The sequence below is a fragment of the Orycteropus afer genome, unplaced genomic scaffold, assembly GCF_000298275.1.
Source record: "Orycteropus afer afer isolate SDZICR_OR568_19922 unplaced genomic scaffold, OryAfe1.0 scaffold00359, whole genome shotgun sequence".
Lineage (NCBI taxonomy): Eukaryota > Metazoa > Chordata > Mammalia > Tubulidentata > Orycteropodidae > Orycteropus > Orycteropus afer.
The window spans coordinates 424,331-448,253 of NW_006921946.1; the positions used below are offsets into that span (position 1 = coordinate 424,331).

Genomic DNA, 23,923 nt, shown 5'->3' on the forward strand with positions numbered 1-23,923 from the left:
ATGCCAGGCAGTATGCTCGATGCAGGAATATGCACTGAGCAAAACAGACCAAGTCCCTGCCCACAGGGAGCTTGCTGACCCATGGGGAGACACAGAAACAAATATGGACAAAAGCACCATGTAGGAGAGCCTACCATGGAATCTCATTAAGAAAAGGAAAAGCTTTCTCAAAGAAGCAAGGTTTAAGCTAAGTTCCAAAGGATGAAAGCACTCAAAGGAGAGAAGAGAGGAGCATTTAGCAGGGGAAAACTGCAGGTGCCAGGACCATGGTGCAAGATGAGGCTGCAGGGTGGGTGGAGGCCACTGTTTTAGAATGCCGCTGTGCTAAGGATTAGAAAGTCTTCATCCTAAAACCCATGGGAAGTCACTGAAGGGTTAGGAGTGTAGGGAGTTGGGGCTAGAATTAATCCCAATTTGCATTTTGAGATAGTTCATCTGACTGCCTATAGCAAACGGATTTCAAAGAGCACAAAGTCAGTGCAGGGATGAAGATGAGTTAAGAAACTCTTACATTGGTCCTGGTCAGAGAGCTGTCTTGGTGGACTACTCCAAAGATTTTTAAGTTGTACAATGAGAAAGTGTTACTAATAGGGAGGACAAAGGGAGACATTCAGAATCATTCCTAGGTTGATGGCTTGAACCACAGGGTGGATAGTGATGCCATTCACTAACTCAGGGAACCTAGAATGGAACAGATGTGAAATGAAAGGACACCACGTCAGTACTGGACATGTTGAGGAGAAGCTGCCTCTGAGACGTCCAGTGCAAAGAAAGCATGTCGATATTTGAGTCTGGAGTTCAGAGGAAGGATATGGGCTTCAAATACCATGTGATTTTTAGACCTCAGCAATTGAAAATGAAGCTATATCAGTGGCTATTTCCAAGCAGATGCTCTGTAACTAGAATCCCTGAGGAAGAAATAGAAAGCAGCCTTACAGGAAGGGAAAAAACATGACGCTTCTGGCCAGAAAGAGACCTAGATCCTTTTCACTGGGGACAGGGAGGAGGGTGGATGATAGGAAGAACTTTAAGTCTTGCCAAGGAAAGAATACAAGAAATGTAAGATTTAGCTCTAGTGGCATAGTGCCTAAGCCATTTGACTGCTAACCAGAGGCTGGCAGTTCAAACCCACCAGCCACTCCTCAGAAGGAAATGAGGCAATCCACTTCCATAGTGATAGTGCCTCGGAAACCCTAGGAGGGATCGCTATGAGTTGGATCTGACTCGATGGCAGTGAGTTTGGTTTCTCCTCTTTCTCTGTCTCTCCCCCTCCCCACCTCTGTCCCTCTCATCCCCTCCCTCTTTCTCTTTCATTCTGATAACCTGAACTGTATGTTTCTCTTAAGAATAAGGTGGACATACTTAACTACATAGTTAAGAAGGGCACAGGGAGGGAGGGGATCATCACAGGAAGGGGAGAAGAGAGTTTGTTATGGCTGGGGATGGTAATCAGGGTGTGAAATCAAATGTGCGTGAACTGTTGAATGTAAAACAAATTTGCTTTGTAAATTTGTACTCAAAGCAAAATTTAAAAAAAAAAAAAAAGCTCAATAGTCACAAAAATAAATGAATGAATAAATACAATATCATATATTAACCCCCCAAAAAAAGAAAGAATAAGGTGGACAGAGGAGCAAATCCTACAAGTGCCTGCCTGCCTAGATGATGTAATGAAATATCTCCCCAACCAGCCTAGGGGAATTAATTTGATTACATTTATTTTTTTGGACGAAGGGCATGTATTCAGAAGGTACTCATTTAAATCCAAATATATGCTCAAAAGGTATGATACTCACTATCAGAAGACATTACTAGAGAGGAAATATGAAATAGGATAGGTTTGTCTATTTATGAAAGCATAGGAAAAAGGAACAATGAGAGAAGACAATGTGAAGAGTTCACCAACATATGAGCTGTTCCTGTTTCGGAAGTCGTCTCAGATGCTTCACAAAATAAGGTCTGGTTGAATGAATGTGTGCTGTCAAACACATCCTTAACTCAGATGTGCCCAGTCTGGAAGAGTCTTGTAAGAGTCAGTTGTAACAAACCTTCAAAGATGTAGATTCACAGATCGGGCAAAGAGATTGGGGAAGAAACCATTGCATTGTGTTTTAACATTAACAGTCTGATTCAGGGAAGGAAACCTGTCTTCTTCTAGTCCATGACATTCTGGTTCCATGTGGATTTTTAACAATACTAATTAAAAACTTGTAGAGAGCAAAAAAGGGAAAGACCCTCAATAAGATGGATTGACACAGTAGCTTCAGTGACGGACTCAAGCATAACAAGGATTGTGAGGACGGTACATGACTGGGCAGGATTCCGTCCCATTGTACATAGGGTCACTGTAAGTTGGACCTGACTCAATGGCGCCTAACAACAACAACAATTAAAAACTTACCAAACAAACAGATAGATAGATATCCTTGTCCTGCTAATAAATAGATATCCTAGTTTTTCTGTAGGTCATTTTTTTAATATTGTGTCACTAAACTCACCTTCATGATCAATCTTACTTATGGGTGACTATCTTTTCTATGGAAGTTTTTTGTTTTACATATAATTTTCAGTATAAATGATGCAAATACCCCTTGTTTACATATGAAATGTCATGGGGACTGGCCAGAGCAAGAGCTCAGTGATTAGATCCCATCCCTTGTAACTAGTCTTCCCCACCACTTCATAGAATTTGATTCTACCTCCCATACGTGTAGGAAAATTAATCTTCTATACCATTAACATCCAACAGGAAATTTGAAGCCAGCCTGCCTGGTGGTATACTTCATGTTGCCTTTCCCTTCTACCAGGTACTTCAGAGTACTTTCATCTTTAATTTCCTTGAGAGTTTCCATCCTGAGCTAAAGTCAGTAATTAGCCAGACTTTAGGTGTTAAATATTATTCAAACAAACCCAGTAAATGGTGTCTACAATAAAGACCAGGGAAACAAAGAGATTACAGTGTCTCATTCCATCCTGACACCCTGAGGAGAACAGAAAGCACAAGGCAAACCCATAAGTATTTATATACTCCCCAAGCTGTCGAGAGAAAGTTCACAGGAAGCAGTTAAAGACACAGCACCTAAACCGAGCATTTACCTGGATGTCTTTGGAACCTTGCTGTTTTGTGCAATTACAAAGCAGATGGAAAACATACTATGATTAGTCAATCTTGATGTTAATAGAGTTTATTTTTTAAGGTAGCTCCTCTGCCACGTGTGCTTTGACACAGATTTTTCAAAGCAAACCTTCCCCCAGGAACCTTATGGCTCAGCTGGTGGATCCCAGTGGTATAGTGCTGTTCACTGCCATGTAAGCAGTGAGGGTCCCTGCTGGATCGTGCCACCCCAGGGACCATTTGGGGTAGAGAGGAACACAAGGAGAGATACTCCACCCTTGTTCAAGTGGAGGCAAAGAATACAGGAGACCACAGACCATGGTTGGGACTTGCTCAGATAAAGCCCAATGCTACGTCATACTCTGAAGAGAAGACAAGCCAGCCAGGCTGCCAGAGGCATGTTAGCTACTCCGTTATCCCCAGTGTTATGTTATCCACAACATTTCTGCAGTCCTGTGGTACAGCTCCTGGGCCACCTGACAAAGGGTGCTGTCCCAGCCTTCTACAATCAGTCATTCTTTCCCTCCTTCGGTGTCAGGCCATTTGCCCATTTACACTGGCATTAACACATTCTGCCTCGTGTCATAGTCAGTTGTGTATGTCTTTCCTAGTGGTTTGTATGTTTCTTGAGGAAGAGTCTAAGATGCTCATATTTCTGTGTTTTCTGTAGTAGGTGCTCAATAATAATAAGCATTTATTGAGCACTTGTTATATACTGGGTGCCTTGCATATATCATCTCATTTAATCCTTACAACACCTCTGTAGCATAGTGGTGAAGAACATGAACTCTGGAGCCAGACCACCTTTGGAATTCCTTCTCTGGAATTCCCTTCCCCTGGTCAACCAGATGACTTGGAAATAGGCTGGATTTTATGGTGTCTTCTGACTTAGATGCTGAATTCAATTCTCCCTCAATTCATATTATTTAATTTGACCCCTTAGTAGGTGACCAAGCTCACGATTCCTCTTTATCACTAAACAATCCTAAGGCTACCCCATTAACTCGGATTAACCATGCTTGGGTTTTTGGCCATAGGCCATGGTTAGTGATTTAGCTAATCCTACTAATGATATTTATTCTTTACAATTCTTTAATATACTGTATAAGCATTTTCAAAGACCTTTCACAGGATTCATCTCCATTGATCTTCATCCCGTCCTTGTCAAGTGAACAGGATGACTGTAATTTTTCTCATTTTACTGATGAGTACGTGAGGGGCTATTGTTGTATGCCGTTGAGTCAATTCTGACTCATAGTAACCCATAGGGCCAAGTAGAACTGCCCCATAGGGTTTCCTAGGCTGTAAACTTTACGAGAGCAGATTGCTACGTATTTTCTCCTGCAGAGCAGCTGGTAGGTTTGAACCACCAATCTGTAGGTTTACAGCCAAACACTTAACCACCGCACGTGAATTGAGAGTTATCTCACAATGAGAAAGTAGCACAGCTACGACTTAAACTCAGGTCTTCTGAGCCCCTCCACAGGGTTCTCATCTCTACCGCTTTGTCCTTGGTATCACTCCATGTACACCCCTGTACTCACTAGAAGGCACCAAGATCCAGGTGCTGTACTAGAGCCCTCAATGCCTCAGGCTGTCTGGTAACCATAGAGATTGTCGCTCTCCTCACGGCAAATGAGATCACCCAGCACACACTGCTCTCAAGATTTGTTACAAGAGACAAGGCATTTTCCACAGAGAGCCATTAAGTTTGGAATTCCCTTCCCCTGGTCTGACATGGCCCTAGAGTATTGGTCTCCCGGGTGTTTGCAAACCACATCAAGTTAAGTTAAGCAGGCATGATTGGTAAGAAATCCTAGTGGGCAGGAAGAAAGTGCTAAATAGACTTTTAGTTGTGAGCAATTTGTAATTTTGTGTTTTTTGCTGTTTGTATCCCTGAGGATAACGACAAGCCATAGGTAATCTTCATTCTTGAAAAATAACATTTTAGTCAGCAGTTTACTTGATTTTGTTTCTGTGTTCTTACATCATGTCACAAATGATGTGATGGTGAAACCTACAGGGAAGTTTTTGTTTCTTTTGCATAAACTATTTTGCAGTAATTGATCAGCCATAGAGAAAAGATTATCTCCTGTGCGCTCGCAGTGAGTTCTCTGGTCACCAGAGACCAATAAGCTGTGTCCCTAGAACTATTATCACTTTGTTGAAGAAGCTGCTATGTGAACAAAAACCAGCCTTCGTTAATTTCCCTTTTCGTATTTAAAAAACCTGTCAGTGTTTCCCCTGTGGGAGGGTGTAATTTGTCAACAGCGCATATTATTTAGTTCTAAAGAGGAAAGATGTCGGGCAGTATATCCTTATTAACATCTTATTCACTAAACTTCCTGCCGGACCGTAATCTGTTTCCACTCAATGAAATAAAATTCTCTGCATTTTGTGGTATATGACGGTGTATTTGTGTTTCATTTCATAGAAGTGGAGAATTTTAGATAGGGAAAACATTTTTTAGATTGTTTTGCATTCTCTTCCCCTACCCCACCTGCTTTGCCCAATAGAGGCACTTAGGCCTGAGAGGGGCAATGGTCCGTCTGAGCCCGCGTCCTCAGCCGAGGCAGGTCAGAACATATACTGTCAGTCTGGTGTTCTTTGACTGTCCGCCGCACTGGGTATGTCCACGTTAGCTCCCAGCCACTTTATGAGCTTCTGGAAGCAGGGATGAGTCTTCCAACTCTTATATGTCCCACTTACAACTGCTTGGCATGCTAATAGGGTACTTCAGTGTTACAAGAGCCCCGAGTTTTACATTTCCTTTTTTTTTTTTTGGATCTGTCTGTTGTTGTTGTTACGTGCGTGCCGTCAAGTCAAACCCAACTCATAGCGACCCCTCCTTGGGTTTCCAAGGCAGTATCACTACGGAAGTAGGATTGCCCAACCTTCCTTCCGAGGAGTGGATCTGTCTGTAGCGTCTGAATATTTGACACTGTTGATTACTCTTTTTTTTTTTTTTTTTTTTTTTGTGATTTGGGTGAAAATTTACAGAGCAAATTTACTTTCCCTACAGCAGTTCACATATACTTTGTCTCATGACATTGACTACAATTTACCCCAATGCAACAGCTCCCCTCCCACTTCCTCTCGATAGTTACCTCTTCCTGTGTCCATCCCTCTATGCACTCCTGCCCCCTGAGCTGTCTCCCTGTGCACAAACAGCCCTTCTTTCTCCCATTTACATTTCCCTTTCATTGTCAGTTCTGTAGTCAACCTCTTGTGTAGCTGGAGAAGAAAATTCAGGGCCATTCAAGTAATATGGAGAGACAGAAATCTGATTAAGCCTATCATTTTTTCTATATATCTATAATGAATTTGAAATAATTTTAAGGGATAGTCTCATGAACTTAAAGTTATTGGTAGATGGTTCTACTCATCTCACGTGTATAATGATCAAACTGTTATTAAAAAGAAAACTCACTGCCCTCAAGTTGATTCCCACTCATAGTGACCCCCATTACACTTTATTTTTTATATCAAAATTGTTGTCCATTATTTGCAGTGGTGGGAAGGGACCTTAGCGTTCATCTTAAAAATGAAATCATATTCATCACAAGTTAACCCCTCACTGTCAGTTTATTCACTGTGGGTGTTTGTGCCGTGGGTGAACTTCGCTCAGAAATTGTTTGCCCTGTTAGGGTGCATGTGCCCAGCGATATTCTAAATATTCATTATGACCTGTGTTGTAGTTTGTTTCAGTGTTGGAAGGAGTGCTGTCTAAGCTGTCAAGGTATGATGAAGGCACTTTCTTTTCATCCATTCTGTCATTCACTGTAAGTATTTGAATGAGTTCCCTTCTGCTGTGTTTTAACTGTTGTCATACTACTTAACATAACAGTTAAGAAAATAATTCTCCTAATTATCTCTTTCTTTCCCTCCTAAGGTGAAAGCAGCTGCAAAATATGTTGATGTTCCAGTAAGTATTTCTTTAATATGCTTTTTAAGACCACATATAAATTCTTTTTTCTTTTGTCATAATTACAGTTTACCTCGGGTTTATTTCCAATCTTTAAACCAGAGCCATTCCCTTAGGGAGAAGTTTATTTTCTTTAAGCACTAGCCCTTATAACAAGGCTTGGCAAGGTTATTTCAGTGGGCTTTTTTCCATTGTAACTTGGGAACTTTCTTTTGTGCAGGTCAGTTTCACATGAGAACAGGTTGTCTCAGTTGCAAAGGGTGGTTGTGGCACTTTTGGAGGGGTAGGAAGCTATTTCTAGAAAAATACTCACACCCCTTTCTATAAAAGGTGAACCAGTTTCTCATAGAAGTGAAAATAATAAAGATGAGCAAGTTAAATCAACCATTTTCTAAATATAACACTGTTATAAATCAATATTCTTCACTTACTTTGGCATCTGGTTTTTCCCAGAGTTCTGGGGAAATAATTCATAACCTGCAAATTTGTTCAGAAGGTAAGATATGAAACTCAATGAGCTCCGATAAAATAATTCACAGGATAAATGTAATCAACAAGTTGGTGCAGTATTTTTTTTAAGGTGGTCATCAAAGCAACTTAGTTTTTGCCTTAAATTTTGTTATATCTGAACAAAGCCTAAGGTATTCTGTTCCATTAGGTATTTTGGCATGTATATCAATCTTCAAGGAATTAGAGCACCATTTCCAAAATACCCTTAAATTTAAAACTAGAGGGAGTGTAAGCATCTCATCTTTGCTGAAGACTGTACCTGAGGGACATACCCTCTGCAGATCTCCATCATGAATATCAGCAGCTTGAATACTGGCATGCTTTGTGTATCTGTGGTAGATGGCTCTTACTTTTTCAGAACACATAACCACATCTTGTATTGTGGGCTAGATAGTCCAAAAATGTATTGTTGCTGTGGTTATAAACAGGCATTTTAAATGAAATTGTCATAGACTTTCCTGAGATTTCTTTGAACAGGCTTTTTATTTTAACAGATGACTCCCAAGGAAGCCTTGGCACACTCTGCTACCTAGAATCAGAGTCTATGCTGAGCAGTAGGCAGAACTAATCACATGTGTCAGACACCTATCAGTTGGTCATACTGTGGTGCCTTGCATGTTGCTATAATGCTGGAAGCTAATCCACTGGCATTTCAAATACCAGCAGGGTCATCATGCTGAACAAGTTTCAGGAGAGCCTCTAGATTAAGACAGAGTAGGAAGAAAGGCCTGGGAATCTCCTTCTGAATATTAGCCAATGAAAACCCTGTGGGTCACAACAGAATACAGTACTGGCAAATGAGTCGCCTAGGTTTGAAGACTCTCGAAGTACATAGTGGCCCCAGAAATGGACTCCAACATGCCAGTGATTGTGAACATGGTGCAGGAGCAGGCAACATCTGTTCTGTTGCACATGGGGTCCCTTGAGTTGAGACCAACTTGATAGAAACTAATGGCAACGATCACACACAAGCGTGGGGTCACATGAAGCAGCCTCAAGGAAGAGAGAGAGGGAACTTAAGGAGAAGATTTTTGTACTTTCAGAAGAAAGAGACAAGTAATCTGGGAACATCTAAACCTCATTGGACTTCCAAACACATAATTTTGTTTTTATTTCTCATTACAAGTGGAAAGGGACACCCTACTCATTCCTGCTCATAGGACTTTTGAAGCTTTTCCTCTGCCCATGTGCTGTTGTTGTTGTTGTTGCTGTTGTTGTTTGCCGTCGAGTCGGCCCAGACTCATAGCGACCCCTCCTTGGGTTTCCGAGGCAGTATCACTATGGAAGTAGGATTGCCCAACCTTCCTTCCGACTAGACCCATAAAATTCCAAATTCTGAGACCATAAAATTCCAAAGTTGAAAGAGACAAAGCAGGTTCATTTACTCTCCTTGATGCAGAAACTTGCCCTCTAATAACCCTCCTGACGATTCATTTGGTCTCTTTAATTTTTCAGTTGCAGACTCAGCATAAGGTAGGCTCACCATAAGGCAGCTTATTCTCAGGTAGAATGAGATAAAAGTCTGTACCTCTGTGAATTCTCCCCATTAATCCTGGTTCTAATCCCTCTTCTGCATGATAGACCTTCAAATACTTGATGATAATTACTATGCCTCACCTTCCCACGAGGTGTTGTGTCTGTCACAGAGATGTAGAAATTCTTTTTTCTAGGGCAAGCATCCTCAGTTTCTTCATCAAGCCCACTATTTAAATATATACTTCACTCATGCTAAAGTGTTGGAAACTGGACATACATGATGAAATTACATTTCCTGCCCAAAATGTTCAGTCTAGGCATGAAAAAGATTAATAAACCCATCATCATGAAAACCGCTGTCGTAATGATGAACAACATGGACTAGGAGCATACAATAAAATGTCATCCATATATAGTCTCCATCATGCGGTCACTCTCCTTACTGATGTCACTGTTAAATCAAGTTGCCCCCAACAGCAGAGCATTCCATACCATAAATGTGGTCTAGCCATGGCAGTTTACTAAGGGACAGCTTCCTCTCTAGGATCTGGACACTACTCTTCTGTGTGAATATTTTCTTTAAAAGCTATAAGGAACTGTTCACTGTTAACTCTTTCTCATACACCAATGCCAGCAAGTATGCTTCTCTGCATCAGGCTCTGAAGGAAATTATCCTGGGGAAAAAGAGCACTGGCTTACCTTTCACAAAAATAACTCAAGATGGATCATAAAACTACATGTGGCATGCAAAACTATAAAAGTTCTAGGAGAAAATCTACATGACCTTGGGTTTGTTGTAGATACTACATCAAAACATGATCCATGAAAGAAAAAAATGGATAAATTAGACTGTATTGAAGTTAAAACTTCCGCATTTCTGTGCTCTGCATTGTTAAGACAATGAAAAGACAAGCCACTGGAAGAGAGAAAATATTTGCAAGACACATATCTGATAATGGACTTGTATCCAAAACATACCAAGAACTCTTAAAATTTACTAAGAAAACTACCAACCCAATTAAAAATGGCAAAACTCTACAGACACATCAACAAAGAAGATACACAGATGACAAGTAGATGAAAAGATGTTCAACACCCATTTGTCATCAGGGAAATGCAAATGAAAACAACAGTGAGATCTTGATATGTACATCTATTACCATGGCTACAATTAAAAAGAAACTCTGACAATAACAAAATGTTGACAAGATGTGGAGCAACAGGGCTTCTCATTCATTGCTAGGACACAATATTACAGCCATTTTGGAAGACAGCTGAATAGTTTCTTACAAAGACAAACATAGTTTTACCATATGACCCAGCCATTGGGCCCCAAGGTATTTATCCAAGTGTTTGAAAGCACATACATCCACACCAAAACCTGCACACAAATGTTTATAGCTTCACTCATACTGTGGTTGTTAGTTGCCCTTGGTCCATGTTCACTCATGGTGACCCCACGTGTGCAGACTGGAACTGAGTTTTCAAGACTGATCTTTCCGAAGCAGGTTGCCAAGCTTGTCTTCCAAGGTGCCTCTGTGTGGGTTTGAACCACCAACCTTTTGGCTATGCATCAAGTGCTTAACCATTTGTGCCACCCAGGAGCTACTATATTGATAGTCATTATATCCATAATTGCCAAAAACTGGAAGGAACCAAGATGTTCTTAGATATGTGATTGGATAAGCCAACAGTGGTATATCCATCGTGAAATACTATTCAGCAAGAGGAATAAGCTATCAAGCCATGCAAAGATATAAATGAATTTAAAACGAATATTGCTAAGTGAACAAGCCAGTTTGGAAAGACTGCATGGTGTATGATTCCCTTTGTGTCTATCACATTCTGGAAAAGACAAAACTATAGAGATGGTAAACAGAGTAGTGGTTGCCAGTAGTTCATGGATCATGGAGGATTGAAGGGTTGAAGGGGTGAAACGCTGGGGATTTTCTAAGGCAGTGTAGCTATTCTATATGATACTATAGTGGTAGATCCATGGCAGTATTGTTTTGTCAAACCCATAGAACTTTACAGTACAAAGTGTGAACCTTAATATGTGCAAATGTAAAAAAAATAATAATAAATTATGAAGTCATGGAATCCCAGGAGGGAAAGGAGATTGTAAGAAAAATAATCTAATTTTGTTACGGATGCATGAAATAACCTCACTGAAGGGGGATGGTGGTGGGGAGAAAGTGCTGAGTGAGTAACTCTGGAAATGAGTGGAGTCAAAAGACTAAAGGCAAAAGGAACTGTACATAAGCATGTACTCTACTCAATAATATTGCTTCCCATGGGTTAACGATATGGAAACCACAGTACAGCTTACTGAAATTGAACAATGAAGTAAATAGATGGTGATGCAGAAGCTAAGTTTCTCACTATTGCAGGTTAGAAACAAGCAAGGGGAGAAGGCTGGAGTGATCCATGTGGTGTTGGGTTAGAGTTGGAGACGTGAGTGTGAGCTCATCTTTAGCTTGAGATAGGTAGACATGGTTACATAGAGGAATCTGTGTGTGTACTTACATATGTATATAGAACTTCCTGATGTAAGTAAAAGAGTACAGCTTTAAGAATGGATTATACTGAACATAAAGAAAATGAACCGCAACTGGACCAATAAACATCATGATAAATGGCAAAGAAATGGAAGTTGTCAAGGATTTGATTCTACATGAATCAATGATTAGTGCCCATAAAGCAGAATTCATGAAATCAAACAACGTATTTCGTTGGGCAAATGTGCTGCAAAAGACCTTTTTAAAGCACTTAAAAGCAACAGTGTCACTTTGATGACTATAGTGTACCTGACTCAAGCCATGGTCTTTTCAGTCACCCCATATGCATGTGAAACCTGGGGGGAGAAGAAAAAAAGGCATGCATTTGATTTGTGGTGTTGAGGAAACTTTTTGAATATACCATGGATGGCCAGAAGAACATGCAAATCAGTTTGTGAGGAAGTGGAGCCAGAATGTTCCTTAGACTCAAGGATGGTGAGACTTCATCTTGCTTACTTTGAACATATCATCAGAAAAGGACGTCGTGTTTGGCAGAGCAGAGGGTCAGTGAAAATGAGAAGAGCCCTCCATGGGATAGACTGGCGCGATGGCTGCAACAGTGGGCCGACCTCGGACTTACAACACCTGATCTTTAATTACATTTTCACTACAGTATGACCTTGGACTCATTGTATGATACTGAACATCACTTCATTTAAGTGGTCTCAATGTAGTCATCTGTAAAATGGTAAGTTACATAAACTGCCTTAGTCCTTCTAACAATAAAATTATATCATTCTATGAGTTCTTGATGTCTGACCCATTCTACTCAAGAGATAAATTGTTGTTGTTGTTATTTGCCGTTGAGTCGACCCCGACTCATAGCGACCCCTCCTTGGGTTTCCGAGGCAGTATCACTACGGAAGTAGGATTGCCCAACCTTCCTTCCGAGGAGTGGCTGGTGGGTTTGAACCGCCAGCCTTCTGATTAGCAGTCAAGTGCCTTAGGCACTATGCTACCAGAGCTCCTAAAGAGCCCAAAAATGTCACCTGGAAGATGATGAGGCGATAAAAAGGTAGAAAAAAATCCTGGGTAGAAATAACAAATTCATCATAATAATACTCTTGGCTGTTGGGATCAAAAAACAACAGAGAGAAAGCAAGCAAAATAAAAATAGAAAACTGATTCTAGGATGTAGCATTAAAAAACTAAATTAATCTATTAAATTATGTGACACTTCCAATGCAGAAGAAAAGGAGGAACATACTGCATTGTTAGGTATTCCTTATAATTATAGTACAGGTGAAGATATGGAAGAGCTAACAGAAAGTGACTTAAGGCCATTGAAATACTACTTTAAGGATATAATCTTATGTCTCTTTATAATACATACTTTCATGACACTTCCTTTAAAAAGAATCAGCAAAAGTAAGAAAAAATACCAACATATTCCTAACAGAAATGAGTTCCAATGTCTCATGCTTCTTAGCAGAAAAGCTGGTAGCTCTCTGTCCAATCAGGGTGATGTACTGTGATCTTCAGGATTTGGTAGACTGCTCTTGGTTAAACTACCCTACCCTGGAGAGGAGTTCCTGTTGGAACTCCAGGGTTCATGATCTCAACATAGAACCTTAGAATGTTCTATTGGCAAAGACCTTAGACAGAAGGAAAGCAAGACCTGGGAGGAGTGAGTCTGTCCTGTCCGTCTGTAGCTTAAAACCAAAACCAAACCCATTGCCCTCAAGTCCTTCTGACTCATAGTGACCCTTAGAACAAGATAACGCAGACTCAAGAGAAAAAGCTGATATATCAGATGCTAGACCAAGATGAAGATGTTCACCTTAGCTTTATAACCTGGAACACTAGGCCAAAACCCAAAAAAAAAAAAAAAAATAGAGTTAAAAATACTGTATAGAACTAACAAAACAAACTATATAAGGAAAACGTAATAGCTGATTAGCAATGTAGCTTTAAAAGTTTTGTGAAAAATCACGTGTGACCTGCTTAAAAAAAAGCGAATCGAGCCGTAGGGACCTGTGAAGACAGCACAGCAGAGGAATAATGCAAACAAGGGCTCCAGAGGCCATCTGCTGTGTAGAATCCGTGCTCCAGGACTTCACTTAAGTTCTGTGGGACCTGAGGTATCAGGTTCTGATCCATAAAGTGGAGATATTACTATACCTCTGATATGCTTATGGTGACTATGTTAGTCACTGTTCAGGGTCCCTGTAATGAAATTAGTGTTTAATAAATGTTAGCTATTACTGTGTGTGGTGTTGTTGTTGATAATAGTAAACTCTAGAAAAATAATCATTGTACCCTATACAGTAGTGATCACATCTGTATTATTATGGACAAATCACACCTGTATTTCTTAAGACAGCACTTTTTTTTACTTGACTTCCTCCTGTAGAGGGCGGCCAGGATAGTTCAAGGGATCTGGAAATAATGGTTTATAAAGAAAAGAAGGAAATGGGAATGTTCCCCTGGAAAGGAGGAAAAATCTAAGAGGCAAGATAGCTCTTTTGAATATGTGGAGTTCCCATTTAGAAGCAGCAGCAGCCTGTACCAAAGAAACAAAACAAAGTGTATCAGGAAAACATAGCTGATTACTGACATATGTTTAAAAGTTCTGTGAAATATCATGTGTGATGATAATGTGAGGTACCTGCTTTAAAAAAAAAAGCAGCAGAGCTGTAGGGACCTGTGAAGACAGCACAGCAGAGGAATAATGCAAACATGGCTCTGGAGAAGCAATGATTAAAATGTAGTTGAAGGAAAACCTGAAATCAGTGTAAGCCAATACTTTGAACAATATATAAAATTGTTAACAGAGTTGATGTATAATAGCAAAGACTAGACCACCATTTGCCAGATATGATTCTGAACTTTTCTGCATTATTTAAGTCCTACTTAAATGTGACCAGATGATTGTGATTCTGGAATTTTGTTCTTTAAGTCATATTAGTTATAGTATGTTTTAGGGAGCAAGTGTGTGTGTGTACACATGCATGTGTATGTGTGTTGAAAATGTTCTTATTAACATCATCACATAGACACACAGGGTACCATAGCTAAGGAGACCTGTGAGGCAGATAAGGATGACAGTGACCAAGCATAATAAGGAGGAAGCAAAGGAGAAACTGCCTGCATTGACGGACTTCATAGTCCCACTGTCTGACGCTTGTTGCCTGTCCTGAGAGGAACATGCAAATGGCTTATCTTTCTCTTGTCTTGTTAGTAATTCTCTCTTTATAATGATACTTCTTTAGATAATACTTCTTTAGAATGATACTTGCCAACATTTTATGGCCCTTCAGTTCCTCCAAATGTGGCTTGCACATCAGTACTGTACAGACTTGATGCAGAGTCCAGGATCTGAGTTAGTTAAAGTTGAAGCTTTGCCCCTCCTTGTAGCTATCTGACCTGTGGGCTTCTGTGTTACCTGTGTGATAAGAGTAATAGAATCCCTATGCTGTCTCCCTCATGAGGTTCTTAGGAGGAGTCCATGAGCTTATCAATAAAAAAGTACCTTGCACAAAAGTAGAGCACTACTAAAATAAAGGGATTATTACTGCTTCTACCTAGAATGAGACTTTGTGCTTCTACGCATTCCTAGCAATGCCCACCTCCTAGAGAATAGACCCCCAGCCAGATGCATTGACCCAGTGGCTGCAACAATGGGCTGAAGCCCCGCGATGATTAAGAGGATGGTGCAGGACCAGGCGATGTTTTGTTGTTGTCCGTAGGGTTGCTGTGAGTCAGAGCTGACTCGATGGCACCCAACAACAACTACTACAGAATGTGACCATTTTCCAAACAAAAAACTATTTGCCTTCCACAAAGTGAAAAACATTAGATTTTTTTTTTTTCATATTTTTCTTGTTTTAGAATGTTAAGCACACAGTGTATATTAACGGTGGCTTTAAAAGGCAGTCAGTGAGTCAGGTGTGTTTTCTTGTTTTTATTTTTGTTTTTTGCTTACTTGTCTCTGATACTGTTTGTTACTTACATAAGGCCACTTGAATACTCCGTGCTTACGTCACAATGAGAGCCAAGCAAAACATGGGAAATACGGCGCCTGCCCACTGGGACTCACTTACCTGGAGAGAGAGAAGTGCCAGGACCAGATTGAGAATCTAGCCATTGTAGGCGCAGGGAGGGTTGCGAATTGTGCTTCCCAGATGAGTGCTTTGCTTCTCTGTCTCTCTATTCCTTTGTTTTTCCCTGTCTACCTCTTCTCTCTTGTGTAAGGTAAAGCCATGGACCGCCTCTGGATGATATTCGGAGTATCCTCAGGGTTCGCTTAAGCCAAGTCTGAAAGACTCCAAATTGGGACTAAGCCAGGGCCCAGTAAATCTAAAGTTTAAAAGCTAGATTAAGTAATACCCACAGAATTTTAATTTCATGTCTTCAAATTTCAGTGTAATTTCCATAATCTGCAGCATTACAACTGTAAGTAGACGAGGGAAGGGTTAATAAACTTTGTTGTAAACTGGAGACTTAACACTTTTATTATCCTTATGATTATTAGTTGTGAAAATAATAGTATAATTGCCGTGTGGTATCCATGTTACACGTTCTTGTTTGATGCTACTGTAGCAGCAGCTGTTCCTCTAAACTCAGATGTCGGAGATCCTTATTGTAGATTAGAAATAGCAAGAAAGGTACTAGATGTTACTAGTCTCAGATGGGTACGGCACAGTAAGATGAAAATGGAGCCCATAAATCTCAGTTGAAAACCACCCTCCTTTCTTCCTTTAACATTGCAGGCTACTAAACCATAATTCAGTATTCCTTTTAATATTTAAAATAACCTCCTCTTTGGAAGGGTTTTTCTCCAGTGGTACAAGAAAACCGTTAGAACATTCTAAAGCTTCTCTCAACTGTTTCTCGGCCGATGACTGTATACATTATGTCGCCATTAGAACTAGAGTGAAGCATTGATGTAGATGTTAAGAATGCAGACAATGTGCCTACCTAAGTTATAGGAACATTACTTACAGCGTATTCTGGTCTCAGATGCTCTGGTAGGATTGCTGTAGAAAACTGCTCTTTGACAGCCGTCCTCACAGGGAACAGACAGACCACCTTTCTCCAGACCAAGAACTCTGGAATAAAGGAGCACTCTCCCTTAGAAATGCGGGACTGAACAAAATGTACACACTTAAGACACACATGCTATTTGCTCCAAGGTGTTTGTGAAAAGATGTGAGTGCCATGATCTTTAGTTAAAAATATTTTACTCCCAGTTGGAGGTCAAAATACATCGTAATGTTAGTCAGTAGAACTTCAAATACCACAAAACTTAAAGAGAAATGTGACTCTCCTCATTGCATAGCTTAAATAATAGGTTTGAAGTTTTCTAAGGAGCAGTAATAACTTTTTTCATTCATTGTTTTAAAAATTAATTATTAGAAAAATCTTAAAAATTCATATTCTTGGGACTTCCTTTTCATTATTTATGTCTCTTCCCTGCCTTTTTTATGCATAATTCTTCCCCTCAGGCTTCTATACTTAAGTTGGCATAAATCTAGTTTGAAGGCTCCAGTTCTGTGTATCTCCTTTTATTTTTTGTGTGTAAATACAGTATCATCATTCTGCTTTGTAGAAAACCCGATGAAATCTGTTTGTGTTTATAACATAGTCATCCCAGGTACACTCAGAACTCTATTTTTTAGGTATTTGAGAACATACAACTTACTTAAACTACCCCAAATGTTTTTGAAACGTTAACTTTGAAAACAGTTTTACTTGAATATAAAATACAGAAATTGATTCGTAAATGTCAAAGTAATAAAGGATATATTTAACAGTGAAAGTAAAGATGTGTTGTTTTGCACAAGCCCTGGGGTAAATTAAGTGTCTGTGGAACTATGCTCAGGTTTGCTGATGGTCAGTTCTAAACCGTTATTGAATCTGAAATGCCGAAGCTGAGAGATGAGTAATTGCTACTACAATTTCCCTTCAGAAGAGAAACTATTACTTTAAATCTTACACGATCCATTTTTTCCCCTCAAATGGTAATAATTGACCAGAAATAGGTATTTCATTTATGAAGCGTGTAGAAAACATAAATCAGGTTATCACAGGGAACAGACAGGCTTGTTTCTTCAAGGCAAGCTTTTCTAGGTTATTAGAAGTGCATTTTTAAATTAAGTCAATTATACTGTGGCATCTAGTTAATCTTTGAGACTGGAGTAGTATATTTAAAATTTTGTCTCCTTGTTAAATAGGCACCATGACAATGTTTTCCTCGTGTAGTATTAACCTCCAGTGGAAGGTTAAGCAGCAGCTTCTGTATCTCTCTGTCGCTGTGCAAAATGACTGCAGTGTTGCACCCACCTACCCATGAATGGTGAAACGGAAGACTTGCACCTGTGGGATTAGGTGTAGCAGCAGGAAGTAAGAGCATTTGCAGCGTATAATTAACAAGGAATTTTTTTTCTCTTTTTTTAAACAGCGTGTTCATCTCGCTAGGTTAACTAGTGATTAACCCTTGAAAAAATGTGCTGGAGCCTGCACGCTGACTGAAACTCATTCACTCACTAGTGTATTCGATTACTTCTGCAACCAGTGTCAGAGGGATGCACCTTAAAGCACTTCACTTCCTGGCATGTTCATTGATTTCTTTATGCTCAGGAGGGAATTTTTGTTAGCTTTTTGTGTCTGTTTCCTAGAACCTTCGTAGCCAAAATCTGCTCTTTTCTGAATCAAATTAGAAATCATTCAGGAACTATTTTGATTTAGAAGCTACGACCCTAATAAACAAGATGGACAAGGTCGCAGAGGTTTAAATGGGAGTTTGAAAAAAAAAAAATTTATATGTTCTCCCTGAACACTGCTTAATACGTAGTGAGTTCACAATGTGGTTTTTAGTGGTTATTTTCTTGGATTAATGAATTTATGAGTTAAATTGGGTTCTATAGTTGAATCACAGATTTTAAAAGGACTTCTCAGTGTCGCTTTCCAGAACACAGCAGTCTTGACCAGAACTCTTCCAGATTCACAGTGGTGGAAGCTTAACAGCCTGTTCCTTTGATAAGACTAAAAGAGACCCACTTTTGCTAGGATTTTTAGCAGTGTTCACTCTCTGATTCAGTCCCATGCATTCCTTTTCTTCACATGCCAAAAAAAAAAAGAACTTTAAGTGTGTTGCGTTTCCTTTAACTAAACTTCATTTCTTAATAAGAGAACATTTATTAATGGAATTAGATGCAGTGACTTTCAAAGTGTGTAAATTTTACTGCCTTAAAATAGAGACTTCGCACAAAGGAGCACTGAACCAGGGATAATGTCTTCTATCCAAACACATTTGTACTGTGAGTAGAAACTGTTTAAAAGGAAAATTACATCTTTTTCAGCAATTTATCAGAGATAATTACCCTTCATACACTAAAGGAAGGATAAAGTGTTTTAAAGAACTATAATTCTAATTGGTAAATGTCACCAGCTGTTGCAGTTACTCCTACTTGTGTGTATTCTTTTAATGATTATAGTCTCATGCCACAAGCTACATGAAAATATATTCACTAGGTGTGAAATTCCCATATGTCACAGTTTCAAGAATAGATAAACAGCTCAAAGATAAAGGAGGAAATAATGCTAATGAGAAATGTAAGAATTCTCGGTTTTATTTTCCAGGCAAGTGGATCTTAATTTGCCAAAAGGGGAGAAAATGCATTTCTTCATAGGAAAAGGAAAAAAGACAAAGAAACACTTCATTAGTTCAAATAAACTTCTAAATGAGCTTTTCCTCAAACCCATCCAGAGCTACTTGTTTCCTTAGAAAGTTGTAAAACTATGTCAACCTCCTGATTTCAGTGTTAGTTCCCTGGGGTCAGCCAGGAGGGAGGAGCATTTGTTTTCTCATAAACTTAAACTGCAAAGCCTTCGATAGTTTTAGATGATGGAGGGTAAACTCTCCCTGGGTGATGTTTCTTGATATGTGTAATGTTATCTTGTTATCAATGAAACAGAAAAAAAATGACCTGAGAGTCTAGGGCAGGTGTTTCAAGTTCTTACTTGCCAGCCCTCCTGGCCATAACTTGGTTTCTCCCAAGTCTGATGGGCCAAGTGATTGACAGGATTAAACTTCTAAGCATCATTTCCCTTTGAAAGGTGGAAATAAACATGGGGTTGGGTAGAGAGAAGTGGTGGACAGGCAAGCTCCTGTTCTTCTATTCTCTCTCAGTTTAGCTGGGCTCTCCGAATTGCCTAGCATCCCAGATTCAGAGCTGCTTGTTTCCAGCCACGTGACTGACATGGACACACTGAACTAACTGGTTATCATGTATAGGTAACTGTTCTCATGTAATTTTCATTCTCTGCAGTATATTTTCTGATCATTCTCATTTTCAATGTTTTGACAAAATTTGAGAGGTACGAACAGAAATACTTAGGTGCTAGTTTTCCTCAACTATTCATTTTCATGTGTATTACCTTAGCTCTTCACTGGAAACAGAGAGAGAAACTACCCTCCAAAAAAAATCAGATTTCTTTTGATCATCTTTGTAAGTCATTTAAACTTTCAAACATTGTTTATGAGAATTATGCAGCAAAATAGTGAAGGAATACATTTAGTAAGCTGCCTTCACTAGACTTAGAATAAATACCTACATTGTCTATGAATGCTCTTGAAAAAAGACCAGTGAAGAAATCCATAGGGTTGTTTCAAATTATAACTAATTCTTGTTCCATCAGAGTTATGTTGGGAATGATGCATGAATGTATATGGTATGTTTTCCTGTAGGATAAATATATGAATGGTAAGATTATTGCTATGATTTTTACTGCTCAGGAATAACAGGGTTACAAAAAACTTAAATTTTTACACATGGAATAAATGGGATGAGCCCATTGCCTATGCTGTACATTAATTAAGAGCCAGGCATTTTCATTACGATGTATAAAATATGCCTTCCCCCAGAAGAGTGACAAGGACTTTCACATCTTCATGTCTCAGCACCCCTCAGATGTATATCTTGAGCATTCCCTCGCCCCAGCAGTTGTTAATAGTCACAATGATCCATATTTTCTTAGACCTGGTTTCCTTGAAATATTTACTTTTACAAAATGAGTCCACTGACCAAGGTTATACATGTAGTCTATGGGTATGGAATGATGCAAGACTAACTAGTTTATTTGGGCATCAGTTCAACCATTTTGTTCACATCAATGCAATACTCTAATCAAATAATGCAAGATAGGAATCAAACTTGGATGCAGATTATGCAAATGAGCGTTTTCATTGATTAGTCCAGCAACATGAAACTCAAGAAAGAACTGAAAATAAGTGTAGGAGAAGCACTCTTTAGCAACCTTCAGAAAAAGGTTGTTTCCCTTCCTAATACTGATTGTGGAGAGTCGATAGCAAGGAGGCCACCACTTGTCTGTCAGTTTGTCGTACTGTCGGGGTTTGCATGTTGCATGATTCTGGAAGCTGTGCAACCAGTTTTTCAAATGCCAGCAAGCCCCCTCACAGTGGACAAGTTTCAGCTTCCAGACTAAGAGACTATGAAGACGGACCTGGTGATCTACTAAAAGAATGGCTAGTGAGAACCTTATGAATGAATTTGTCCTGGAAGAAGTACAGCACAGCCAGGGTGCTCCTTTGAAGCAAGGTTGGCAAGACCTCGTCTCATGGTCGTTAGACATGTTATCAGAAGGGGCCAAGCTCTGGAAAAGGTCCTCATGCTTGGTAAAGTAGAGGGTCAGTGAAAAAGAGGAAGACCCTCAACGAGGTGCGTTAACACAGTGGCTGCAACAATGCACTCAAATGTAGCAACTATCGTAAGGATGGTGCAGGACTGGGCAGTATTTTGTTCTGTTGCGCGTGGGGTCACTATGAGTTAGAACCAACTCAGTGGCACCTAACAACAACATGGCAAGAGGGATTTAGGATATTAACTACAAAATCTACTCTCCCATTACCGAAAACCAAAAGCGAAGCCTGCTGTTAAGTCGATTCCGACTCAGGGTAGCCCCATGTGTTACACAATAGAACTGTGTCCATAGGCTTTTCCTGGCTGTAACTTTCACAGAAGCAGGTCACCAGGCCTTTCTTCCACAGTGCTGGGGTGGATTCTAACCTCTAACCATTAGATAACTGGGAAGTTATCTAATCCCTACCTTCGGCTTTTCATAGGAGACTGATTCATCAGTATTCTTACTGCATTTCTAAAATAAAATAAATCCTTAAGATAATATTGATAAATACTAATAAGCAGAAGCACTGGAGAATCCACAAAATATTTACATATCACTGTATTACATGAACTGTTTAGCCCAATAGCTTCTTAATGATGTTTTGACTCAGGTTAATAAGAAAATTTGTTTCTGTTCCTTGAGCACCCATGGTAGTGGAGGGAGACAACCTAAAGCAAGTTAGCACAGCTTATTTATTTTTAATATTATGGCTAAACTAACCAGAAATGATAAAATAAATAAATAAATAAATTGTATTTGTAATTAGGAAATGATAATTGCATGTGGGGAAATTTTAAAAATTAATTTACTTATACTGCTTGACATCTGATCTTACAAGATAGGCATTAAAGAAAAGATAACCTCTGGGTTGTATGCACACATTCCTAATCACTTTACTAATGATGAATAGCTCTGACTTCAAGTTGTGGACATCAGTCCTCAACTGTTTTATTTAGTTTGATTATGGAAATTACTTAAGGTGCTCTTTGCTGATTTGGTCTTGAGTATATTTTACTAGTGTAATTTTTAAAACTGTGAACAATTTTCCAGCATGGCAGCTAAGTAATACCTATGAAACCTTACCGTTTGATTCCCATGCTTCTCTCTCACAACAGAAACCTGGAATGGATCTGGCAGACACCTACATTATGTTTGTTCGGCAAAACCAGGATATTCTTCGAGACAAAGTCAATGAGGAAATGTATATAGAAAAGTTGTTTGATGTAAGTAACTACACTTGCAAGCCATGCTGGCAGTATAGGTGTGCTGCAAAGGGGAAAGTTAAATGTTTATATGTTTGCAAAGAAGACTCATTTTTTTTAATATATCATTTTATTCTCTACAACTAATAGAGTTGATAATTTCTTCCTTTCTTTGACGGCTGAGGGAAGCTTTAATTGGCTGTCTTTTGTACATGAGAACTGTTAGAACGAGAGTCTCAAAAACTTTCTAAGATTAATTTTATAACAAGAAAGATGATAATCATGCCCCCATTGTGGCCAACCTCATTTCACTGCCCTTTGCACTATTCCATGAACAAAATCCTATTGTAATGGATTTGTCTTCTACTCTGAAAGTGGTTTGTTTGTTTGTTGTTTGAATCAATGTAATTTTCTTCAGTTAAACAAAGAAATAAGCTGCAGTACAGCCAAGTATCGGCCACTCTTCTGTTATTGAACATTTTTATCCTAATTTACTGATGTGTGCTTACAAATCTAATATTACAGCTGTATCAGTATTTAAGTCTTCACTTGTACAGGACAACTCCCAGCAGTGGAGGACTATGGTTTTAGATACCCTGATGCTTGAGTTTCATTTATTGAGTATCAGTAGAAGACACTAAGAGAGCAGTCAGTTTAAGTAACAATGCCGTCACCCACTTGCAATAACTTAACCATCAATTCAAAGTAAATGGTACTTTGCTTGTGACATAAGTTTGCATAATTCAGCACAATGCTGATTCTGGAATGTAGTATTTGCTTTGAAGTGTCTTTATTTGTGTACATCTCTGCATTTTAGAAACGCTTCTCTGGCAGTTTCATTTAATTATGCAAGTTACTGCAAATGTTTTCATAACAGCAATTTCACGGGCTTCATGGTGACACTTCAGCTGTGGCAGTTACAGAAGGTCCTGCTACGTCATCCTCTCCACCATGGTCTGTCATGTCACTGTTCACCATTTGTCAGATTGGGTGGCCAAAATGAGTCTTACCTTTCATACTTTATGTTTCTAGCCTCTACCAAGGCTGTGGTACAATAAAAGTATCATCTGTTTTAATAAGCTAAGTGTTAATATGTGTGAAAAGAATGATTTCCTAAAAGCTTTGATGCCCTGCAGGGGTAGGAAAATTATCATCCATCCAGCTGGCTCTTTTACAAAATACTGAAACCATATTAGCAACTTCTGCTTCCATTTGGTATCGCTCAGAATTTACAAGCATATGTTTCATTTCCAAGTTCTCATTTACTTTTTTCGATTATGTGATGATTTTCAAAAATGTTGAGCAGAAAGAGAAAGTTTAGTTGATGTTCCTCTCACTCTGTGTTGTCTTAGTATGGTTCAAGCACTACTCTACGGTAGAAAAGAAGGTTGGGCCATTTTCAAAATAGACAGTTGTAGATAAATGGCGTGCATTTTCTTAAATCTTCAATTTCTTTGTCTTAGTTACCTGTCTACTGCAAAACTTACTG

The 23,923-nt window shown here is 39.2% G+C and overlaps 1 protein-coding gene across 1 annotated transcript in view; it reads left to right on the top strand.

The window, feature by feature from the left end:
* CADPS2 (calcium dependent secretion activator 2) overlaps window positions 1–23,923 on the top strand; it is a 420,173-nt gene that overhangs the window by 371,775 nt on the left and 24,475 nt on the right. The window contains exons 25-27 of the mRNA XM_042782532.1: window positions 6,814–6,897; window positions 7,008–7,040; window positions 22,348–22,455. Of these exons, the coding sequence (XP_042638466.1) occupies window positions 6,814–6,897; window positions 7,008–7,040; window positions 22,348–22,455 (225 nt within the window). The remainder of the gene's footprint in view (window positions 1–6,813; window positions 6,898–7,007; window positions 7,041–22,347; window positions 22,456–23,923) is intronic.